This window comes from Carex rostrata, chromosome 32 (assembly GCF_964058835.1).
Source record: "Carex rostrata chromosome 32, lpCarRost1.2, whole genome shotgun sequence".
Classification (NCBI taxonomy): Eukaryota; Viridiplantae; Streptophyta; class Magnoliopsida; order Poales; family Cyperaceae; genus Carex; species Carex rostrata.
Window position 1 is genome coordinate 3,337,769 of NC_135949.1, and position 23,942 is coordinate 3,361,710.

At 33.7% G+C, this 23,942-nt stretch overlaps 1 protein-coding gene, 1 long non-coding RNA gene and 1 pseudogene across 3 annotated transcripts; all 3 read right to left on the reverse strand.

Moving 5' to 3' along the window:
- Nucleotides 1-10,621: 10,621 nt before the first annotated feature.
- Nucleotides 10,622-11,018, reverse strand: LOC144548112 (uncharacterized; annotated as a pseudogene).
- A 5,105-nt stretch (nt 11,019-16,123) lies between these two features.
- LOC144548121 (uncharacterized) lies at nt 16,124-17,931 on the reverse strand. Of its 2 annotated transcripts, none has more exons than XR_013509249.1 (4): nt 17,485-17,931; nt 17,212-17,302; nt 16,644-16,864; nt 16,124-16,532 (listed from the first exon to the last, which is right to left on the reverse strand). It is a non-coding gene; the product is annotated as an uncharacterized LOC144548121 (long non-coding RNA). The 2 variants fall into 2 exon arrangements; XR_013509248.1 differs by having other exon boundaries at nt 16,627-16,864.
- Nucleotides 17,932-19,166: 1,235 nt separating this feature from the next.
- On the reverse strand, nt 19,167-22,684 carry LOC144547811 (putative disease resistance protein RGA3). Its single transcript, XM_078296498.1, has 3 exons — nt 22,313-22,684; nt 19,694-22,023; nt 19,167-19,194 (listed from the first exon to the last, which is right to left on the reverse strand). The coding sequence occupies exons 1-3, from the start codon at nt 22,682-22,684 to the stop codon at nt 19,167-19,169; spliced, it is 2,730 nt and encodes a 909-aa protein (XP_078152624.1).
- Nucleotides 22,685-23,942: the final 1,258 nt, after the last annotated feature.

A 23,942-nucleotide genomic window follows, 5' to 3' on the forward strand; every position in this document is an offset into this window, starting at 1 on the left:
TTGAATGATATCTCTGTAAAAATAACTACTTGAAATTAACCGCCTTTAATTGACAACCCTATAACGCCAGATAATTTGAAATGTAATCAAATTGAAAATTTTATTTTATATGAATAAAATTGATTAAAAGACAACAACAAAATCAATTAAAAATATTCTGTTTAATTATTTGTTATCGATTTCCTTTTCAAAAATTCAGTATGTTTGAAAACATTCAATAAGAGTTCCTGTTAAATGACAGCAGTTCATCATATATTATTTTCCTCAAAATAAACTAACTAGAAATTTTATAATTATAACCACCTCTCTTAACCGCTTTCAATCAAGCGTCGCTCCCATGGCAGGCTATCTATTGTTCTGGCTATATATTAAGTTGTAGTGTTTTGAGTTAAAAACGGTTGGCATCCAAGAAATCACATGTTCATTAATTGGTATTATATAAGGTCAGTTTAGTCAATTGTTTGAGAATTTAAAATGTTTGTTTTTAATTGACAGAAAGCTCCCATGCATTCAAATGTCAAAGGATTTGTCACTTGAGTTTATCGAAAATCCCATGTAGGTAAAGCCCAAATGAACGATTTAACTTTGTTAATTTTGTGTTCTTATACTTGACAGTGTATAATTTTTTGTTTTCTTCATTGAAAATGATTGTCTTCATAGGTTTTCTTCCTTGAAAAGGCTCATGTTAATATTAATTGACAATTGTAAAGCACAAAACAAAAGTATTGCAATCATTTTCCCCCAAGGGAAGATGTTGGACTCACAATGATTTTGTCACCCAATAGAAACCTAAGGTTGTAGCAATATTTTCTTATGATATTTGGTGAACAAATTTTAATTTGAAATAATTTAATAATCTTTATTTGAAAGAAAGCTAGACAGACATGTCATAAAAGATGGAAAAAATGGTTTTATGTGGAATGAAATGTTTTTATTGGAAAAAAAATTGAAATAATTTTATTTGAAAATGTTTTTATATAGAAACAAAGCACCAGCTATTTCAATATATAACACTAATATATATTTTTTTTATAGCTGACAGCAAATTCCGTCAACAGATATATTGATAAAAGTATATAACACTAATATGGGACACATCTTGGAAAAGATGGAAAAAATCATATATAGCCAAAACATACAATCTCATTTGATTAGCACTAATTGTTAGTCTGAAAGATATTTGAGGAGACTCTTACCATATGTAGGATTAGATTATGTTCCTTTTCTTTTCCAATTGATTGTTGTGATTGTCCTATATATGTTGCCATTGTAGGAGAGGCAACCTTGTTCTAAATTATGTAATATCTTTCGTGGCAGGGATTGTTCTGCAAAAATGTAGAAATGGTACAGCCAAAACTACAAACTTGAGAAGTTATTATGACTGAGATCAACAATGCTATAAATAAGATGCAAAAATTTTGAAGTGCGATAACAAAAACGGGACCAAAGATTTGTTTTCCACTCAAAAGGATCGGCTTAGTAGGTTTTGTTTTCCGCTCAATGAAAATGAATCCCCATGAGATCAAAGGAAATTCTTTCTGTCTATTACAAAACATATAATAAATCAAATAGTAAATTTATTTCTATCGAGGGTCTTCGATAGGGGTGTTTATCGGTTTGGTTCGGTTGAAACTGAACCGAACTAGACAAACCAAAGTTATAATTCAGTTTCAAAAATAGAACCGAACCGAACTGATTTAGCATTGCAACCGAACCGAACCGAACCAAAGTTTTATTTCTATTTGTTCGGTTCAAACCAAAATATATTAAAATTTTTTTAAAATAATTAATTTATAATAAACCGAAGTATAGTAAGAAATAAACTGGGGTATTAAGAAATAAATTGGAATATTAAGAAACAAACCGAAATATTTAAAGCAATTGATTAAGAAATAAATCGGTGCGGTCCAAACCAAATTCATAATATATAAAAGTTCGGTCGGTTCGGTTATTTCAGTTTTGACCTTATATAACACCAATTTCAGCATCTCTCCCAATTAGTGAACATGTCGCAGCTTAAATTTCAACATCGGTCGCACCAGATCTCCATCGCGCCATGTCGCAGCTTCTCCGAATTTGAAGCAGGTAAGACAATTGATTAATCAATACAAATTGATTGCAATTTCATTCTGGCACTTGGTCCCAGAGCAGGCTGTAGTGTCATGCATTAATTACTTTCAACATTCTGGCCCCTATCGACAAACATCTTGATCATGAGGTATCAATACATATCACTTTCTTAATTAAATTGTTAAATTTATCATTTTTCCTATTTCATTTATTCCTTACATTTGGGATATTCCCTCAATTTCATTTATTCCTTACATTTGTGAATACGAATTAGTGAAACTCAAAAGATGTACGAATAATTGAACTCAAAAACTTGTATCAGAAAATAAATATTAGCACCTTTGTGTAAAGTAAGCACTAATTGACAGCTTTAGCACAAAAGTACCATGCGGATGTGAACACAGATAAATGAAACGGGCTCTGTTGCTTCCTCATTGGATGCTGAAAATCTAAATTAATAATTCTCAATTGAGGGATGGTCATGGGCTATTAACAACTGCTCTATTAAGAACACTATGTTTTGGGTTTGGTGAGAAACCCACTTACCAGTCCAAAAAATTTCTCTCGTTCTTCTATAAAATTTCATTGTTTATATTAAAGTAATTTTAGTTTGTGACAGCAAGTGATGTATAAGTTCTACCAAAACATCCTTTTGGAAGATAAAACATTCTAATAAAAACAAATGTGTATATTAGAAAAAGGAAAGATTGCAGAGTAGGTAACCGAATGACATAAAATAAAAGGACAAGGGTCCTCTCTTCATGAATCAAGAGGGAATATATAAAGTGCTTCTCACAGGACAGGACAAAACTAAATTAATAATTCTCAATTCAGGGATGGACATGGGTTATTAACAACGGCTCTATTAAGAACTCTAGGTTTTGGGTTTGGTAAGAAACCCACTTCCCAATCCAAAAAAAAAAAATTGTCTCTTCTTCTAATAAAACATTCTAATAAAAACAAATGTGTATATTATAAAAAGGACACATTGCAGAGGGGTCTGGATCCGTAACTCAATTTTTGGGTTTCGGATCAAGATCATCCGATTCAAATCCGTCGCTCGAAATTGCTTTGCGATTCGAATTCATCTCTCGGGATGTATGCGCTCTAATTCGGATAGATTATCAGACATTCAAACTGGACGGTCCCGATCCAAAACCTGAAGGGTTAATTCTCTGGATCTGAACTCATGGCAGAGTGGGTAACCGGATCACATAAAATAAATGGAATAAAGTGCTTCCACCAAAAAAGTGTTTCTTCCAAAATCCAATAAATCATTTACTCACAGTGTGGCGGGTCACTGACACTTCTACTTTGCCTTTACTACCAAATACCAACAATTTGTTTTGTATTCCTATCCTGCACAGATTGTAACTCTGTGAATGCCACATAAAATATGTTATTCTACAATAATGCAAAAAAGACTTGAGATTTTGAAGTCAAGCTACTCTGTTAGTGCATTCAATCTCTATTCGTCTCTTCTATTCCTCATTGGATGAGCATGGGCTATTAACAACTATGTTTTTGATTTTGTGATTAACCCACTTCCCAGTCCAATTTTTTTTTTCTCTTCTTCTATAAAATTTCAACAAAAACGTCCTTTCGGAAGATAAAACATTCTAATAAAAACAAATGTGTATATTATAAAAAGGACGGATTGCAGAGTAGGTATCACACACTACTACAAAAAAATATTGCTACTTGATGGTGTATAGGTTCCCAAACTTACCCTGGGTAGGACAAGCAAACATGACCAGAAACATTATAGTACAGGCTGCTTTTTTTACCAGTACTGATATTCATGATATGGGTACCAGATAAGACCGGTAAAATTACTTGACCAGTACAACAACTAGCCAGCACGATATTTCATGGAAGTACTGGCAGATAGAGCCAAAATGTTTGATATATGGTGTCAGGTGATCAATTTTGATAATGAAATTAGAAATATTTCGATTTGAGAAACTTGATGATTTGTTTTAGCAGTATTGTTCTCATACCTTCTCCTGACCAGCTAAGAAGTCATATTATGCAAAAATAATCTCCTTTTGACTCTCATGGTGGGCCATGTTTCTCAGGAACTATGTTGTGCGATATCTCCTAGAATCAAAAAATTTCCTTGGCACTCACGAAATTAGCAAACCGGTTTGAAGGGAAGTATTAACAGTTGACTAATACCTGATCCTCCAGTGAAGCACAGTAATAAGAAGAGTACAACAATGTCTAATTTTGTACATATGGCAGGAGGTTGAATGGCTTCGAGCTGAAAGAAATGTTGTTGCTAACAAGATGAAAGCCGAACTCCAACCATCTATTCGCCAAGCTACTGTTGAGAAGGTAATCCCTAATTCTTTTCCTCCAGTTTCTGCACATTACCAATTATTACTGTATTGTATACCAAAAAAATCACTGTCAGCTCCAGCACAGGATATTTTTCTTTATGCAGGAAAACCAATGTTAGACCCTATAATTGCTACAAAAGAATATGAACTCGTTACTGTACTGTCCTTTATTATGGTATCATTATGTACTGGTACTAAGCATAATGTAAGATTTTAATTAATGGTACAGGCTTAGACACCTTATTTTTAGTATTCTAACTAATTGTTTAAGCATAAGATATCATGTTTCTACTTGGTAGAAAAGTGATTTGTAAGATATATAAAATAAGAAAAAGATGAAGGTTAAGGTTAACTAAAATTTTTTACCAGTGTTAAGATATCATTATTTTTTTGAAGTTACTTTCCATCATAGAAGGAAATATCGGCCGATACGTATCGGTATTGGTGTAAATTAGGTGAGAGTATGCTATCTGATTTGTATGATGAACACTGTAAGCATGTGTTTCAGCATATAGTTAAATGCAATACCACCTGACAGCTTCTGTCAAGGCATTTCAAAAAAAAATATCGGTATTGGCCGGGACCAATCAGATACTGATTCGATACTTGTGGATTTTGTATTTTTGTCCAATTTCTGCCATTCTGGTCCGATTCTGGTCATTATTCGTTTGAAAACATGAACCTGTGATTGATTAAATAGAGTATAAACTATGCACATGCTGAAAACTCGTCACATTCATTGATTAAATAGAGTATCAACTATGAACCCATAATTGGTTAAATAGTGTATCAACTATATATGCATATGGATATGAATATGTTGACAATCCTTCATTTGGGTCTACAATGTCTTCTTTCTTTGGTTCCGGACAACAATATCCTCATTTTTATCATAATACAGACGAGGATGAAGTGATCCAGCCAGCACAATATAGTTTCTGGCAATGAAAGAGTGTGTTTATAGTTTTAATGCTTGTATTATATTGTATTGGTGGATTATTTTATTATAATCATTTATCTAAACATAAATTATTGACAAATTATTTTTTTATCAATTTTTTCCTATTTTTTTAGTGTAAAACAAGCTTCTGACCAAAATGTTCAATTTTCCGATACGAATCTATCGGGACCGATCCCGATACCGACATTTCCTTCTATGCTTTCCATCTTCATTTATTTTTTTAAAACTGAACATTGTTAGAATAAGTATAGTAATGTTATACTGTTACTTCTGTATTGTTGTATTGATACTATTTGCTGGTACCATTGATGACTCAGCACCAAATTAATATCTTTTTTTGTGTTAATATGGAAGAAATCTTCATATAAGGGCACAAGTGCCATTTTAATTTAAATGAAATCATTTCTATTGTATTATGTATATTTTCAATAAAAAATCTGAGAAGATTTTAATTGTTTTTCATTTTTATTCCAATCAACAAAGTGAAATTGTAATTCATTTCTATTAAATTCTACTAAATTCAAATCTATTGAACTCCAACACCTCTATTATTCCAATCAGACCCTTAATTATACAGATTTGATACCAGTATATAACCTTACCAGTATTATTACTCCAGGATTTATCTGTGCATTTAAATGTTGTTCTCTTATATTGCGATAATTTTTGTTCTTTCTTTATGTTAATTGAGCTTAGCCCTAAAGCCCAATATTCTTGTTATTCATTATTTTCTTTTCATAATTCTGGTAATAGAAGATAGTTGGTACCAGAACCTGGTTATTGTTCAGTTTTTTTCTTTTTAATTTGTGCCTTTTCATGTTAAGCCTTGCAGTTGCAATTTTTTCTGAATCTGAGTCACGTCTCTTCAGGATTTTGAGTTGGGACTACATTTTTAGTTTAATTCTAAATAATTCTAAATTTTGAGATTTGTATATGCAGGTATACCCTGAAGGAACCCATTTTATGATCCATGGTTTAAGAGACCGATAATCTATGACGTGCGGGCCCAACCCCATCTTGTTGAGAGCATTCCTGGTAGCCGTTATCTGCAGATGGTATTTACTCTGATTTATTTCCGCTGTTATTTGTTCTAAAACAATTTATTGTGGATCTTATTTAAAAGGGGCCCCGATAACCCATTAGTGGCGTGATTCTGATCCATTTGTTTTATATCAGACAGATTCGTCTGGAAAAAGAGGGTTTAAGTCAAGAATAACAGCAGTTATGGACCTGTATTTATTCTTTCTAATATACTTAATTTTATTTTTATGAAGTGATCTTCATGTATGTAGTAAGTGCTTTGTTACACTAAATTTACTGTCAAATCCATTGCTTACAATTATGAAGGCTGTGCTCAGTACAATTGCTTGTGAGAAATACTTGCATGTGTATAAAAGGCACTTTCTGAGAAATATTTCTTTTGGCCAGCTCTATTGCAATACAATAAAAGTGTCAATTAAATTGGATTAATTACAAGTAGTTGAAAACTTTTGCTTATAATTTAATTTTTTAGCGATAATTTTTATCAAGTTCTCTTTTCAGAAATAGTTTACTCTATATAATAATGATCACGAACACAACTAAGCCTGATATTACAAAGAATAAGTGACCTTGCTTTGCCATTGTACAATCTGAGTCGATTTATTTGAATTTTATTGTTCGTTGTTATTAAAAATAACTTCTTGAACAAGATTTTGTTTTGCTAGAAGTGATCTTTCATTTCTTCTCCTTTTTTACCTTTTTCCATTGTCTGCAATATATTTAACTCTTGTGTGCATTTCTTTTAATTTGAAAGGTGAAAATCGGGCTGAAGGTTATGACGAGACCGTTGCCAGAGAAACTGCCGAGACTGTCAAGGCTATCGTTGCTCAGTACAATGCTAGCAAGCTCACCACTCAAAGAGATCAACAAGAATACCTATCGATGCGGTCTCTAAGCTTCATTAAAAAACGCTCATGATCCTCCTTGGCGGTTTTAATGAGTCGATTGAGGAGCGCCTTCTTCTTGATAAAACCGAGTCGTTCAACATCTACCTCTCTCTGTTCTCCCTCTGTCAAAGTGAGGATCCCGGTTCTCATCCATGCGTAAGGTGGCAACTTCTCAAGCGATACCCACATCAATGCCTCCTCGTCAGTCTCCGGCGTGAAAACGTTGTTGTCACGCTGCCTCGTTGCCATGCTACCTTGCCTGCTCAGGCTTCCTATTCTCTACAACTTTGCAATTTTTTATTTTTTTTTATCTATTGCTATTATTTATTTCAGTTTACGGAGGTTTTGTTTTGTTTTGTTTGTTTTGTTTTCGGTCTCATCTAAGTTTAAGTTTTACTTTGTCTCTGTTTTGTTTTGTTTTGTATTTCTTAATTGCTCACCATTAACTCTCTTCTTGCAATAGGATTCCATAACCCGCCTATTTCATTGATGAAACAAATGAAATATAATAGTTTTTATAAATAATTGTCTGGTGGCAAGAAGGCTGGTTTTTATATAAGAAAGGAAGGCTGCTAGTTATTGGTTCAGAGAGTCGTTGCATTTCAAATTGATGGTTATTTATTATTAATTTTTTTAATTATTTCCAAAATTATTTTAAAACTATTTTGTATTTTATTTTTCCTTCTAGACATCGATAGTTAAATAAATAAATCCAACCCCGGGATGAAAACCTCAGCTAGCTAGTCTCAGCAAATTTGGATGTAAAAGTAATTACGAATTTGCTAATTGATATCATAGAAGGAATTTTAGTTTTTAAAATTTCTAAGACAGAACAAATAAATTCATCAATATATTTTAATAGTTGGATGAAATATTAATTATCATCAAATTTAATTGTATGACTGAAATTTATTAATTTTTTACTTATAATTGTTCGTCAATTAATTATATGAAATTAATTCAACGTGGTACATATAATTGAATATATGAAACTAATTACTTTATTGTATAATTATTTATTGACCTTAAAAAAATTTCAACGTTCACTCCTATTAATAATATTTTGTCTCAATTTAAAAATTAATTTATTTCTTCAATACATAATTTATTTCAAGAGAGTCCGAGAACTAATCCTTAATAGAATCAAATTTTTTTTATTTCATGATAGGTCCCCTAACACTTGTTATTTTTAATTTGACAATGTACGTCAGGAAAACGATCAAGCGCGAACATTAAAGATAAGTTCGATTTACTACAAGCGTAGAATCTTAAATGACATATTCAAATCATTAAAATTGGTCTACTTTGTAATAACCGATCCTAATGGTACTAATTTGGATCAGTTGTTACATATAACCGATTCTAATTCAAACTTTTAGTAGCGGCTATTTGACCGATCCAGATTAATTTTTGCATTTGTATTACCTGGATCAGGATCGTCTCTAGGTCTGATCTTAATATGAGTAAATAACCAATCTAGATTAGTGTTTTTCCACTAGTGACATCATTGACCTTATCGTCCAACTTGTTGACCGGCACCCTCGGCTCGTCCTCATCAGATCGTATGGCCATCTTCGGTGGGTCTTCTGTGGCAGAACCCGGTGCAGTATGATAGGTGGTGGCGGTGAAAGACCCCTTGGGTTGTGCTCCTTGTGCACCTGACATTGATCTTTTTTTTTTTCTTTTTTTTTTTGTAACCTGCAAAACTGATACTGATGGAAAAATAGAAATAGTAAATACTGAAACCTCAACTGTTGAACTAGAGTGAGATTTGATTTGTAGAAATCGAACGAAAGAAAATTGGGAAATATTTTATATGAAGAAGCTACTAGCTAAGGGATGATTGGGGGCAATCCAACACGTGGGAGAGTTGACTGACACGTGTCTGTCAGATTTAAGGATGAAGAAACGCGTGTGATTCTAATTGTAATTGTAATAGCAAAGCACTCTATTTGGGCCCTGACGCTTCATCTTGGGCCTATAATAAAAAATGTATTTTGTTTCAATTTTAAAAATTGAGGGCCGACAGAAAAATTTGTGATGATCGTTCTACTGTGATATTATTTAGAAGATTATCAAAGAAAACAGTCAGACAATAGTTAAAATAATATAATTTGTATTATTTAGAAGAAAATATTATTTGATAAAACAGCGAGTTGGAATAATAACAGTAGTAGTAATGTAATTGGTATCATTGTGCTCTATTAATTTCAAAAAAGACGGACAAGAGCACACATTTTCATATCAAAGCTAGGGTGTAATGTGCTCATCAAATTAAGTATATTGGATCTACTTCAAACTTAGAATCCAAATCGTTCAAATTCATGTACTTTGTGAGTAATGCATGTACATGCAAAATTATAAAAGTTTCGAGTTTATTTGCTACAAGATCAGTCGGTCAAAGAAATGAATATTTTTATAAGTTGATTTATAATTTTTTTTATATATTCATTTTTTATCATTTCTTTGACCGCTTGACCTTGTTGCAAATAAACTCGAAACTTTCAAAATTTTGCATATGTATGCATCATTTATGAAGTACATGAATTTGAACGGTTTAGATTCGAAATTTGAAATCCATTCAATATACTTTTAGAGTTGTACTCGTCAAACTCTTTTGGTGAGCATATCCCATCCTAGCTTTGCTCCACATTTCCGCTCCGTTTCTCTCGAACAATTTAGACCATAAATCGGAAATGCATCAAAAATCGAGTCTAAAACGAGACTTTTTTGTTTGGATCCATCTATTTGTCATTGTTGTTCGAAATTGACCAAAATCTTATAACATTCTTTTAGGTAAACGCCCAATTTCTGATGTTGATTCAGAGAAGCCCAATTTGTGATGTTCATTTCAGGAAAGCCCAATTGAAGTGATTGATCAAAGGCCTGAGCAGCCTGTGTCCTGTCACTGTCATTTCACAAATCAAATGCTCTTTTCCTCTTCGCTAATCATATTCACAAGTTCACAAATCCATTTTCTCTATCCGGTCGGTTACAGCGCAAATTCACAAATTCATAAATAATGCTCCTTTTTTAGCGGATTTTTTTTTTTTTTTTTTTTTTTTTAAGGTCAGAGGCAAGATGCCCTCCGACATTTGTTGTACTAAAATAAAATAAAGTGTAATATTTACAAGATCACCTCAGCTCATCATATTACATATTACATAGTCCACATAGCTACCTATTTGGAATAAGATGCTGCTAATAATATACAAAATCCTCTCACAAAATCTCTCTCTAAATGACCCCCTCTACAAAGGGAGGAGAAAGCTTAACTTGTCAATAGTTATTTAGTACACCTCTTTTCTACTATATGTATAATCAAGACACACACGTTGCCTTCTTCCTAACTTATTACATTGCATACATAGATAACAAGAGGAAACTTTGTGGTCTAGCCAATACCGGCAACACCGAGATCGGGTTTTCCATCATCTGCTCCAGCACCAAAGACGGACCCACCCAAGCCAGCCGCATCCTTGACTCCTTATCCTCCAACTTGTTGACCGGCACCCCCGGCTCGTCCTTGTCAGACCTTATGGCCATTCTCGGTGGATCTTGTGTGGCAACACTCGGCGCATTATGATAGGTGGCGGTGAAAGACCCCTTGGGTTGTGCTCCTTGTGCACCTGACATTAATCTCTTCTTCTTTTTCTTTTAATTGCAAAACTGATATTGATGGAAAAATAGAAATAGCAAGTACTGAACTAGAGTGACACATGGTTTGTAGAAATCGAAGAAAGGAAGAGATTAGAGAAAAGATTTAGATGAAGAATTGACTGACACGTGTCAGGAAGATTTAAGTATGGAGGGACGCGTGTAATTGTAATTGCACAGCACTCTATCTGGGCCTTCACGCTTCTGTTTGGGCCTAAAACATAAAATGCTTTTTGGGCCTGTAGCTGTTGGTCCAGTACAGTTAGAGCAGTTAAAGTGAGTCGTACCATCATCTGATAAATCCCAGCCCATATAAAAAATTAAAAGGATAGTATTGCACTTCAAAATACTATTAAATTTCTACCCTTTCCTCTTTTTTGTTCATGATAAACAGTTGATCTCATATATTATTAACAACAAGCACTTGTGAGATATTTAGAGACATTAATTTAAGTACACGAGTAATAAAACGAAATGAAAGAATAAGAATCTCAATTAAGACTAAGCCTAAATCTAAAGAATGATTGTCAGGGCAGCCACACAGATAAAGTAGCAATAAGGAATAAGAGAGAATCAGATGCATAACCAAAATCGAAAGTTTTTGTTGATGAAAACAAGTCACTAAAGAAGAACAAATAGGAGATACATACCTGAAGCGGATATATCGGACGATAGAGGAATATATCGGGTTCGAATTTGAGTCTGTTGAAAAAAAATTTCCTTTAATAAAATGTAAAATAGGTAAATATGTGAGTTTTCGAAGTTTGGAAGTCTAAAAATGTAATTACGAAATTTAGAGAAAAAAAATATGTAATTTATAATTTTTCCCCCTTTTCTTTATTTGGCAACACAACAAAATGCCGTATTGCACCTTTTTATGTTTAATTTCCTTCAAAATCTGAATTATTTCAATACATTTAGTTTAAAACTTGAACAAGAAGAACGACAAATGTTGATATCAATAATAATGACGGCATAAAACCATACATACACGTGCATGTATAGCACATTTAGATAATAAAAAAAATTAAAGAATTTGAATTATATATGAGTCAAAAGTAATACTCCTGTAAAAATTAACGACAAATGTTCATTCAAAATACCATGCAAATAACACAATATGTACACTTCATATCATGCTTTTCCTCCTTAATTTCAAGCTTAGAGAGGGGTGATGCATTAACTTTGTCTTCACACATAGTAAGAAAAAAAAAAGTGAGACTTAATTTAACATTTAAAAAAAAAAGTGAATTAAAAATCCAAACTCAGACTATCAAATTATTTTAGATTGACACCAAACTTATACTTAACCTTCAATTGGAATAGAATAATGAAGTACTTGCCTCAAAAGCTAGTATTGCACTTTAATTTTTAGGTTGACTAATATACAATGTTTCAATGGTGAAGTACTTGCCTCAATTTGCATTTTGCTTTTATACATTAACACTGCTTTAATACATTCATAGAATTTAATTTAGGCCCAAGAGTGAATTAATTTTGGCTACCTGCTCCAAATTTCATATTATTAAAACTACATGGCAACTTAAAGCATTAATTTAAAAAAAAATTATAACTTATGTTTAATTTATAACCATAGCAATATAACTTTTTATTTCTGAGTCCGTACAGCATAATAAATAACATGAGTTGCATGAGTTAAATAGATAAAAATGACTCATATAAAAAATGAAAAGAAAAAAAAAACAAGCGACGAAGGGAAATTTTGTTCTGAATACATACTGTATATAATTAGATAAAATATAACAGAAAATCAATCTGACAAAAAAATATATTTGCATGAATAAGCTACCTACTAAATTCATTTGCAACTAGTAGTCTCAATTTGACATCAACACCGTTGGGTACATACAATTGTGACGTGTAGCATATAAATTACATGTAATAAAATTAATACATTAAAATTAATTTATTAACCTTCCAATTTTGAATATTTTTTTTATCACTTAAATTTATGCTAAATTAATTCTAAAATTTTAAATTTTCACATGTAGTTATATCATTCGTAAGATAGATCATTTTCAACACATACAAGTTTTAATGGAGTGTAAACAGATACGGATAATCCGCACTGAATCAGAATCCATAACACAACCGGATACGTATTCAGATATTTTTTTTACCAGGAAATGAGCATATATCTGCTAACTATCCAATTAATTAGCAGAAGCCATGCAGAGCGGTATCAAAATTTAATCTAGTTAAATCCGTTGGCACAACTTACTTTTTCCCGAATTTTTTATTAATATCCAAAAAAAAATATTAAATTTCAAAATCGATACTCTGTTTGATAAGATTTTGAAAACTGTCCAAACTACTGATTTATTTCCCTATTTTAGACTGAATTACGGTAGATTTATTTTTTCAGTTTTGGATTTCCAGAACTGGGAAATAAATTTCCAGTTTTGCTTTTGAAATTCCAAAACCGGAAATAAATGTCCGGTTTTAAATATTTTTTAATTAAACGTAAAATATTATAATTTATTATTTTATTAAAATATTAGAAATATTTTTTATATTTTTTTAAAATGGATGGAATACTATATAATTTGATTTATTAGAAAGACTGCAACAAATAACCCGGATCAATATTTTTCAGGATAAATTTTTTATGGCTGTAAGACATTAAAATATTTTTTGATGTGTTGTTGAAAAATAATTTTTTTTGGAATCTGAGTTATCGATTCCGGTTCAAAAGTCAATTTAAGGTAAATACAAAAAAATTTGAAATCTTCTATTTTTGAAAAACAAAATTGTGAAAAAAAGTTTTTCACCGAAACTTTTTGTCTGATAATTGTCATAATTTTTTGTTTTCTAAAAAAATTAAAAATAGAAGAATTCAAATATCTTACATATTTATATAGAAGTGACTTTTGAACAGGGATCAATAACTCAAATTCAAAACATATATTTTTTCAAATAACACTCAATGAAATATTTTAATTTTACATACAGTCGTAAAATATGCAGCTTGAAAAATGTCGTCCTAAGTGTTTGAGAAAATTCATTGACAAAATTCGTTTGTGGTTTCCTTTCTTAGGTTACAAAATTATGTGATCTGGGCTCAAGAGATGGTGCATGTGCAGTACAATGGACGAGGGAGGGATCATACCTTGCCATTGGTACAGGTTGTGGAGAAGTTCAAGTACAGTAACACATGTATAACCAATGTTAAACAAGCGAACACCATCTGTTTGTTGAAATTCCCAACTAAAACTCATATATGTTTCTGGCACACCAACTGTTTGCTGAAATGCATTTCTCCGGCTTCAAATAAGTAAAAGAGCTTGGCCATTGAACATTGGTTCGTAAAGTCTGGTATTTCAAGTTTGCATTTCAAATAAGTATAGTCTGAAAAATTTTGCTGTTGTATTTGGCCAAATTTATGAACAATGCATGCATCCATTCAACTCAAGTTTACAAATTTGCAATTAACCAGAAAGGAATATTATTGGCACGGGTCAGGTCGAATTGGGTCTGATATCTGACAACCTGTGCCTCAACAGCAAGGCTGAGGCTCACCGCTCAGTATGGTATAGGTCTGGTTGATGTGGCATATTGTATTCATGTACTAACAAGACGGATTGCTAAGACCCGCAATTGGACGGTATTAAATTTCATATCTAATTACATCTTATGTTTCGTTAGATCCCTGTACTGATTGAGACTTGGCATTTGGCACCAAGAATTATTTTCTTTTTTAATCTTTTGGTTGTGTCTGTTTGTTGTCAATGCCAAACAAAAATAAAATGTGGTAACAATTTTCAATTAGTTCAGCTATTACTGAGAATTATGTAGTGGGCTCAAATCAAATAACCTTTCCGATGAAGATATATCTGAATTGCATTATATGTGACAAGCTTCAATACAGTTAATATTTTCATTATTATAGGAGATGAGAAGGGAAAATGTGACGCACAATACTGAGTGAAGCTTCAGAGTTATGTTTGTCAACTCCTTTGTGTATAGAAAATTCTTCTAGATGCTTCAGGGAAGGACACCTCTTAATCTTGATTATAATGATTCCATTTGCTTGGTCTTACTCCTTGACATGTCTTGAGAATTTCCTTGTTGTACAAAGAAACTGGATGTGCCAGTATATAACAATTGGTATCAGTCCTAAACTGTAATGTTCTTTATTAATTTGGAGTTGTGAAAGCAGAAATGTTTGCTTGATCTTGTACCAGTGCTTGCTTGCTTGCTCGGTTCTTTCATGACTAACCAGGCTGAGAATTGTTGCCTTTTTTGTTTCCTTGATATGTGAATTGAATTGTTAACTAACTTTCGTATACTTGGAATGAATATGTTTGCTAATTTAAGTTATATTTTGTTTTACTGTTTGCTTTCTCGAATTGTTAGCTAAATCGCCTTTGCATAGTCCTACCAGCATAATTTACAAGTTTTCGAGTGATTATGTACTGAGGTACTGAGGGAGCAGTATAGGGATCCATAGAATGAGGTTAGAATTGGAAAATTGTTGAAGGATCCTGATGCACTTGCTCGGACCATTGCTGTCAAGGTAATTCTTTTTTGCTCCATGCTAATTATGCGTATGCAGTAATCTATGTTGAATAAAAGGAGCAGAATCCCCTTGAAATTATCAAGAGGTACTTCACACTTGTTAATATAAGAATAATTGACAGGTGTTAGCAACCTGAAAGTAATTTTGCACAAGTGTAAAAGCAGATTATTAAAGAATTTACCAGACAACTATCAACCCTAAACACCATGACATTCCATAAAGGTTGGGAAATATAGCCACAGAAAGTATGACCAGCATGGTACGAAAGGGATAAATACCAGTAAAACAGTAGTGCATCAAAAGTCCTAGCTTATACCAATTGGCACAGAACAAAGCTCCACGTAAAAGAAAACACACAGAAGTACATTAAATTTTCCCGTTTGGCCATATTACCAAAATTAGATGAGGATTAGATGAAGTAGAAACAGTTTGAAGCAATTGCAGACAAGGATTGACTAGGGGTGGAACCAGCATGGTATGGTAGGATAAAGCAAAATTACAAGATATGACACAATTTTGTAATAATTTTGTAATCAAAGCAAATCTTAACAATTATTGTTGGTTATAAATATAATTCTTCAGGTGTACCCAAAATTTTAATTTCCCCCCAAACAACACTTCAATATAATTAAAAAAAAAAGAACAAGATAAATTTTATTCATTACTGTAATATGTTCAATAAAAATCCTACAAACATAATATAAAACGTCGTTTGCCTATTCAGATAGGCAGAGATATCACTTTTTGATTCTACACTAATGGCAATCAGCAACATTTAAAAAAAATAACAAATTAAGAGGACATGAGTTTGAATCTCATGTCAGACACAGACATAATACATGTATCTGTGGTACATAATCAGGAATATACTCAAAACTTGACAGCCAAAATTTAGATGGGTAATAAAAGAATATTGAGAGCTGCTGACAATATGGTGCCCTGATGGAACTCAACAGACTATTAACAGCAGTAACAGAAAGAACACCTTTCAAGGCCCCGACAACTGCTTCTGCTGTTTGTATTGCAATTCCTTCCTGTAAAAAAAGCATGTTAATAATTAGTATTTCTAAATTCAATATTTGGAATAAATAATTCAAGTGTGCAACACAGTAAATTGTCACCATATACCTTGATTCTTAATTTACCTTGGATACCAAGGAAGACATACTACCAGTACCAGCTGACTGCAACGAGCTGTGTATTTTGACCCGACTGAAGAGCAGAGGTTCGTAATTGACCCGATGAACCACCCAATGCCTGTGCCTGCATTTGGACCAGATAAACAATACTGAGCGTGTGACCTCCGGGCCCCACAGACTGACGCACAACTCCACCTTGTGGATCACCTGGGCTTCTTGTCAGTATGCTGGTGGGAATCAAATTAAGCACTCAACACATTATTGTGATTCCTTTTTATATAGATTTTGTTCTTTTTCTATTGGAAGCTACAAGTTGACCAGTCTAAATTGACTTCTGAGCACGATACAACACTATAGAGTAGAAATAGATGCTGTCTTAAATTTGGCCAGTAGTTATCATGGACAGACTGAAAGCAGTTACACAGATCCTACATGGTTACAATCAACATGTTTTCATGAAAACAGAAATATTAGGATCCATAATACCCGTCAACTCTCGGGATATAAGAATCTATAAACCACATCATGTCAATTTTCAGTACATTATCTAGGTTTTGTTAACATCTTCAGTTACCTGCAGGTTGATTTGGTTGGGCTGCATTTGGATCAACTGAGAGTTTCATTGGCAGTTGTACCAGACAGTGGTACAGCAGTTCCAGTAACACCTGATACCAAAGAAATTGTCAGGACTAAAATGATAGCATGAAGTGAAGGATTTAATTCAGGCCGAGTTGGTTTCTCGTTGCTCAATTAGCAGTTAGTATGATAGTTACTTTGTTAATTAAAAAAAAAAAAAAATTCAATTTTTCTTTGACTTGTCTGTTATAATTGTATATAGGATCCTCACTGGAAAATGGTCCAGCTACTCCACTAACGATCTGATGACCACCACCAAGCAAGGAGCTTGTTTGTAGAGGAAAAGGCTGAAAATCAAAGCAAAGAATAAAATAGAGAAGCTTAGCACCTTTTAAGTGTGTGTGTGTGCATGTGCGCACGTGTCAACATGATGATACTGACTTGAACCATTATAGGATTGGGGCCATTAGCATTTATGTAAACCGAAGGTCCAGAATTCACAACAGACTCCTGCAGATTCAAAAAATTAAAAAGCTCAAAAAAAGAAAGAACAAATTGACTATAGCAAAGGCATGTTACTCAACCCTTTCATACTCTCTCAATGATGCTACATTGACTTCATTAGCCTACAAAAATTGGCGGTCATTATTCCCTCCATAAATAAGCTAGGGTATAATCAAAATTGAACTAAATTAATTGGTAGATAAACTTGTTGCTACTGCCATGTGCATATATAATTTTTATGTCTTATTATTTTCCTGTCATTATGCTAACTCGCTTTCAGGTCAAGTAGAAGCAGTAGTGATTTTTATATTGTTAGATACCAGGATTAAAGCTTACATTCTCAAGATTGCAACATCCTAATTTAAACTCATGAGTTGCAAACTTACACTTGTGGTCCGTGATAGGTTATACAAAATCTCAATTTATAAAACAAGTACAAGTTGCAATATCACTGATTACTACAGCCATCAATAGATAGTAAGTGCATTACTGCAATATTTGAGTTTTCTACCAAGCAGGCTGGAATTGTCAGATATGCAAATTCAGTCGAAAACGAACCATGAGATCTGCTTCAGCAGTAGACTACCGAGTCGAAGAGTACATCAGCTGTTGGCTCTCCTCCATAAACACTGTCATAATAAGAATGTCTTATCAAGTGAATGGATCCTCTCAATAAGACTATTAAATTAACCAAAACTTTTGGGTGAAACTTAATTGTAAAATGATGAGTGCTTCATGTACAGTAATGGCAATTCAAATATTAATTGAAGAAAGTTTCCCTGATTTGTGGTAGTAACTCAACCTGATTCAACTTGGAACAAAAGGTAACCATGACCCAACCCACAGAACGAGTCTGATTTTGGAATGAAAGGTGCAGTACGAAATTAAATTTAGCTAAGAATAAAAATTTAAGGTGCAACATTTTCGGTTCCAGTTTAAAAACACAAAAATATTTAAATGAAAGAAAAGAAAATACCTTGATTTATAAGGATCTGGAGGAAACATGAGAGAGCCGTGTCAGGTGGCAGCCGGAGGTCAGTGCCCTATGCAAACTCGACAGCCATGTGCGAGAGAGGAGAGAGCAGAGAAAAGGGGCATCAGTACGATTGTAGCGAGAGATAGGACCGCGGGAGATGACGCACTGAGAGAGAGAGGAGCGATCGGAGGAGAAGTCTTCGCGTTTTCTCTTTTGCGAGAGAGAGAGGGGGAAGGGGGCTGGGGCTGGATCGCAAGAATTAAAGAGGGTTACTGGAAGCTTCCAGTGAAGTCGGGGGTTTAGAAGCATCCTCTTTAAAGTTATTCCAAATCTACCCTTTAATCAATCAACGGTTGTAGTTGATTCAGCCAATAGTTATTCCTGTAGCAGCAGTCCAAAGAAGCATCCCTCATAAATCAAATAGTAAATTTATTTCTATCAAGGATCTACGGACTCCTAAATGTTCTTGTGGGTCAAAGGAAGACATCATCGAATAGAACGCTGCAAAAAAAGTTGAACAAGAGCTTAATTAATTTTGTAACAGCAACAAACAAGTAATATAAATATGAAATGTTTATTTGTGGAAACATGTAATTTTGCAGCTTGATTAGTCAACAAATCCTACCAAGATTTATGGTTACATAAAAGCAAAAAAGTTCAGTGGTCTAAAATCTAAATATTAAAATAATAATTACAATAATAATAGGAAAATTTATGAACCTGATTTGATTTATGTAGATCCCCAATTTTAATGTCAGTGCAACCGCAGCGATGAACATGGACATAAGTGATGAATGGCTCTGTCAGGGCAGTCTCAATTGATGGAATCAATCCATCTGGAAGAACACACAACAATTTACAGCTGTCGATTTCCACCCGTGTAAGTGTTGAAATGCTCTGTCGGCCGATATGTGGCTTTCCATGAGAGGAATCACCAATTGGCTCAGTAGATTCCACCAACTGTACACCATCCATTGTTATTGATTTCAGGACTTCACACCTGGAAATTTCCAGTCTAGCCAACATATCCAGATTCCCCAGTCCAGTAATCAACTCAAGGCAGCGACAACCAGAAATCTCCAATTTCTCAAGCTGGGAGGACAGCTGCTCTAGCTGTAGAACTCGGAAACCATGACAATAACTAATGATGAGGTGCTTGAGAGTGTGAAGACTGTTGAATGGAAGAGATTGAATCTTGTCACATTCATCTAACAAGATTTTTTTAATTGATTGCAAGGAACATGGATCACACATCCATCTCGGCACTGTGGCAGAAGAATAACATCCTACTGCAAGTTTTTTGAGGTTAGGATGTGGCTGGAGGGATTCTAACCAAGAAAAATCAGCATTTATTTCTGGTCCGAGGATTATTTCCAGGTTTGATTTCGCAGGGTCAAGACACCAACCGATGTAATCAGGATCACAGTTTATATTTAAAGCTTCAAGTTTGCACTTATTTCTCATGTTAGCACGCTGGGCATCTTTTAAATTACTCACTCCACAAATAGTGAGATTTCCTTCAAGATCCGTCATATCGTTTAACCAAGCTACATTTGTAACTGTCAACAATGCTTGCATTGTCTTTATTGCTGGAAAATTAACAAGCCCATGCGGGAGATAATCCAAAAAACGGCCGTCTTCCATAATTAATCTCTGCAAGTTAATAAGTGAACCAATACTTTCAGGTAGATATTCAAGGGAATAGCAATCGAGAATTAAAGTCTGTAGATTGTAAAGGAGGCCAATAGATAATGGCAATGTTTTAAGATATCGACACTTAATATCAAGATGAACTAGATGTTTCAACTCGGAAATGGAATCAAGAATTCTTGTCAAATTAAACCCTTTCAATTCCAATACCCTGAGTGCTTCAAATTTTGTGAGGTTACATATTTGAAAATCTCCCAAACATTTTTTATAACATTCCGACAAGCTTGAATTTAGGTCCATTGCCTCGGTATTGTTTATACAATACTCGTGCTCTAAATCTCCATTGCATTTTCTCATTTTGATAGAAAGAGTTCTTAAACCCACCAGATTTTGTTGGAGAACTTGATTTACATATCCAGAGAAACCACCTACATATAAATGACATGCTTCTTGCGGAACGTTTTCCTTTTGAATATCAAGTGGCTGATTGATCTCTACCGAATAATGTTCATTCTCAGAATTAAGTCGAGCAAGATCATGGATTATATCGTGCAACTTGGACTCCTCATAATATTGATCAACAAAGGACCTCTGTTTTAACTCCTCATAATATTCAACACCAATTTCTGTGATTCTTCTTTTGCCCTTGGACTCAATGTAGCCATGAGAGATCCATAATTCTATCAAATCCATCTTTTGTAATATGTAATCTTTTGGGTACATAGAGAAAAACAAAAAACACGGCTTAAGGTGGGGAGGTAAATGATCATAGCTGATCTGAAGTGCTGGGAATATATCATTCGATGAATTTAATTCCCAAATATCACTTTCTAAAATCTCTCTCCAATCCTCTTCATTTGTTTCATGCCTAAGGAGACTTGCAATCAACTTCACAGCCAATGGCAACCCGTCGCACTTTCTCAATATCTCCCTTCCCATTTTTCTCTTCAAGAAGAGTATTTGCCTAGTGTAATTTGTACCACTAAATGCATAATGCTGAAACAACTGCCAGCATGAATCTTCAGGCAAGTTAGTAGGACTAAAATAGGTCGTTGTTTGCATGACCTTTGCAACCTTTTTATTTCTTGTTGTAACAAGAATACTAACAACCTTTGCTTCTTTAAAAGGAACCAGGAACAACTCCCAAAGACTTTGATTCTCGTTCCACAGGTCATCTAAAACAAGGAGTATTCTTTTTCCCTTCACAGTTTCTGCAAGCTTCCCTTGTAATGAAAATTCACTCAAATTGTAATTGATTTTGGGGACTGATTCAATGGTTGCTTTAGTGAGTCTCCCAACATCAAATTCTTCAGAGACACATACCCACCCACATAAATCAAAGCACTGGGTTACCCTCTCATCTTTGTAGACCAGTTGGGCAATGGTGGTTTTTCCGAGACCACCTTTTCCAATAATCGAAATGACCGAAAAGGGCTTTTCTTTTTCAGATAGTAACAAATTGATTACCTCCTCTATTTCAGCATCTCTCCCAAAAATGCTTGCCTCATCTACCATGTGACCCGTTGGGGGTCGTAAAAGTTTATTGTTCGGACGCCTCGCCCCATCACTCTCCCTTAATTGGAGAGCCTCACGATCCTTCGCAATTTCATCAAATCGACTTCTTATTTTGTTAAGCTGATCAACCATGTCATCCGGAATTTGAACAATGTACTCAATGTACTGTCCAGAAAGAAATGTACATATTATAAAGTATGCCAAATTTCATTATTTGTTAACTTAAAAATGATAATTAGATTGGAACTGTATTATATTATGTGATCACTCTGATGTTAGATTGGAAAAGCTGATAATATAACAAGTGACCATACATTCCGGTGAAGACCAATCTAGCTAAAAAATAAATAAAAAATTCAAGCATCCTCTATTAAGTTTTAGTACCACACAAGAAGAAAAATAACATTTGCACAAGTAAGATAATTTTTAATATCTATATGCACGAGGTACTAACCTCCATCTTCTTACTCTTGTGAGAACCTGAGACTTCAGAAGCCTTTCTTGCCTCTAGTTGGACACGGGTGACCTCATATCGGTACTCGCTGAGCACATCCTCGGCATCATAAGCGACCTTCTTCAGCTCCTTCAGCCATAGCTTTACAGAACGGTCTCTGACCTCCCTCTCCTCGGCATCGTACAGTGTAGTCTTGATCCGCTCCAGAGTTCGCATCAGCCTCTCCAGATCCTCCTCAAAAGCTCGAGCACCCCCCCTTTCGGAGTTATTAGAATTTGAGGAAGAGGAAGAAGGAGCCTGCACAGAGGCTTTAATTGAGGGGAGCATATTGGTGGCTAGAGAGAGCAGAGAGGTTATCAAATTCCCTGCCATTTTGCTCTGTAGATTTCTTTGAAGAGGCTATTAGGAAAGAACCTTAGATCTGAGTGGTGAATGTGAGAATGTGTAGAGTTCCGAGGAGAAGTGGTGTGGAGAAGACTTTCAATGTTTATTTTTTATTTAACGAGAGTAGAAATGAATATTTTAGGTGGAGTGGGGCCACTAATTAATGGGAAGGGAGTAGTTCGGATAGACAGGAAGGCATAAAAGGCTACCAGAGGAAGGATCAAAGTGAGACAAAGTTTAGTCCAAATTCATGATCTGCACCCAAATTCCGAACCCAGACCTGCTCTGCCTTTCCATTTTCATTGATAGACGCTTCAGGATCGACCCAGGATAGAAGCCAGCAAGAAATGTGAACTACCTCTGTTTGTCTTAGTTACAACAAGAATTGGACAACACTCTATATGATTTAGGATTACAACTTAAATATTGTGGATTGTAAATATATTTTTATCATGCACACATAAATGTAATTGATGATGGTTGTACCAAATTGCGGTTGGTACAACTGTATCAATAGATTTTATTTCTATTTATTTAAATATTCAAATTCAAACTTTATTGTACCATTTTATATCAATCAATAATGTTCATGGTTGGTAGACTAATATTTTGAGAAGACAATTTGCAAGTTCAATTGTGTTTCTATTCAATTTATAGAAATAACAAATTATCCGTAATTTTCCATGCACACACAGCTGCACAAACAATACATATTATCACAAAAACAATTGAATCATGATAAGCAGGATATTCACAAATTGAGAAGTGAAGTAATCAAAAGATAAAAAAAATAAAATAAAATAAAATAACACTAATCAAATCTACACTTACTCTTTATTACATTACAAAGTTTATTACTGAATTACATATTATAAAGAAAAATCCCCAAATTACCCTAATAAAAAGTATCCCTCACCAATTGACAAATATTTTGCAACATTTAATAGCATAAACTTGATAAAATTCTAAATCCATCATGAATAAATAAATCCTTAAATGAAACATATCCAAACAACCATAAACTCTAAATTACAACCTACCCAAACCTACAAAACTAAACCTAATTGTTATACATATAGATACATTAGAATTTTATATAAAAAAAAAGCTCCATCAATAACACAGCTAAGATGAAGTCCAATACATCCCTTGCTCATTTCATTATTCTGTTCTCATATTATTTGCTCAGCTTTGCTTGCGTATGAGATCAATCAACTTGAAATTGATGTCATCACTTCTGCCTTAC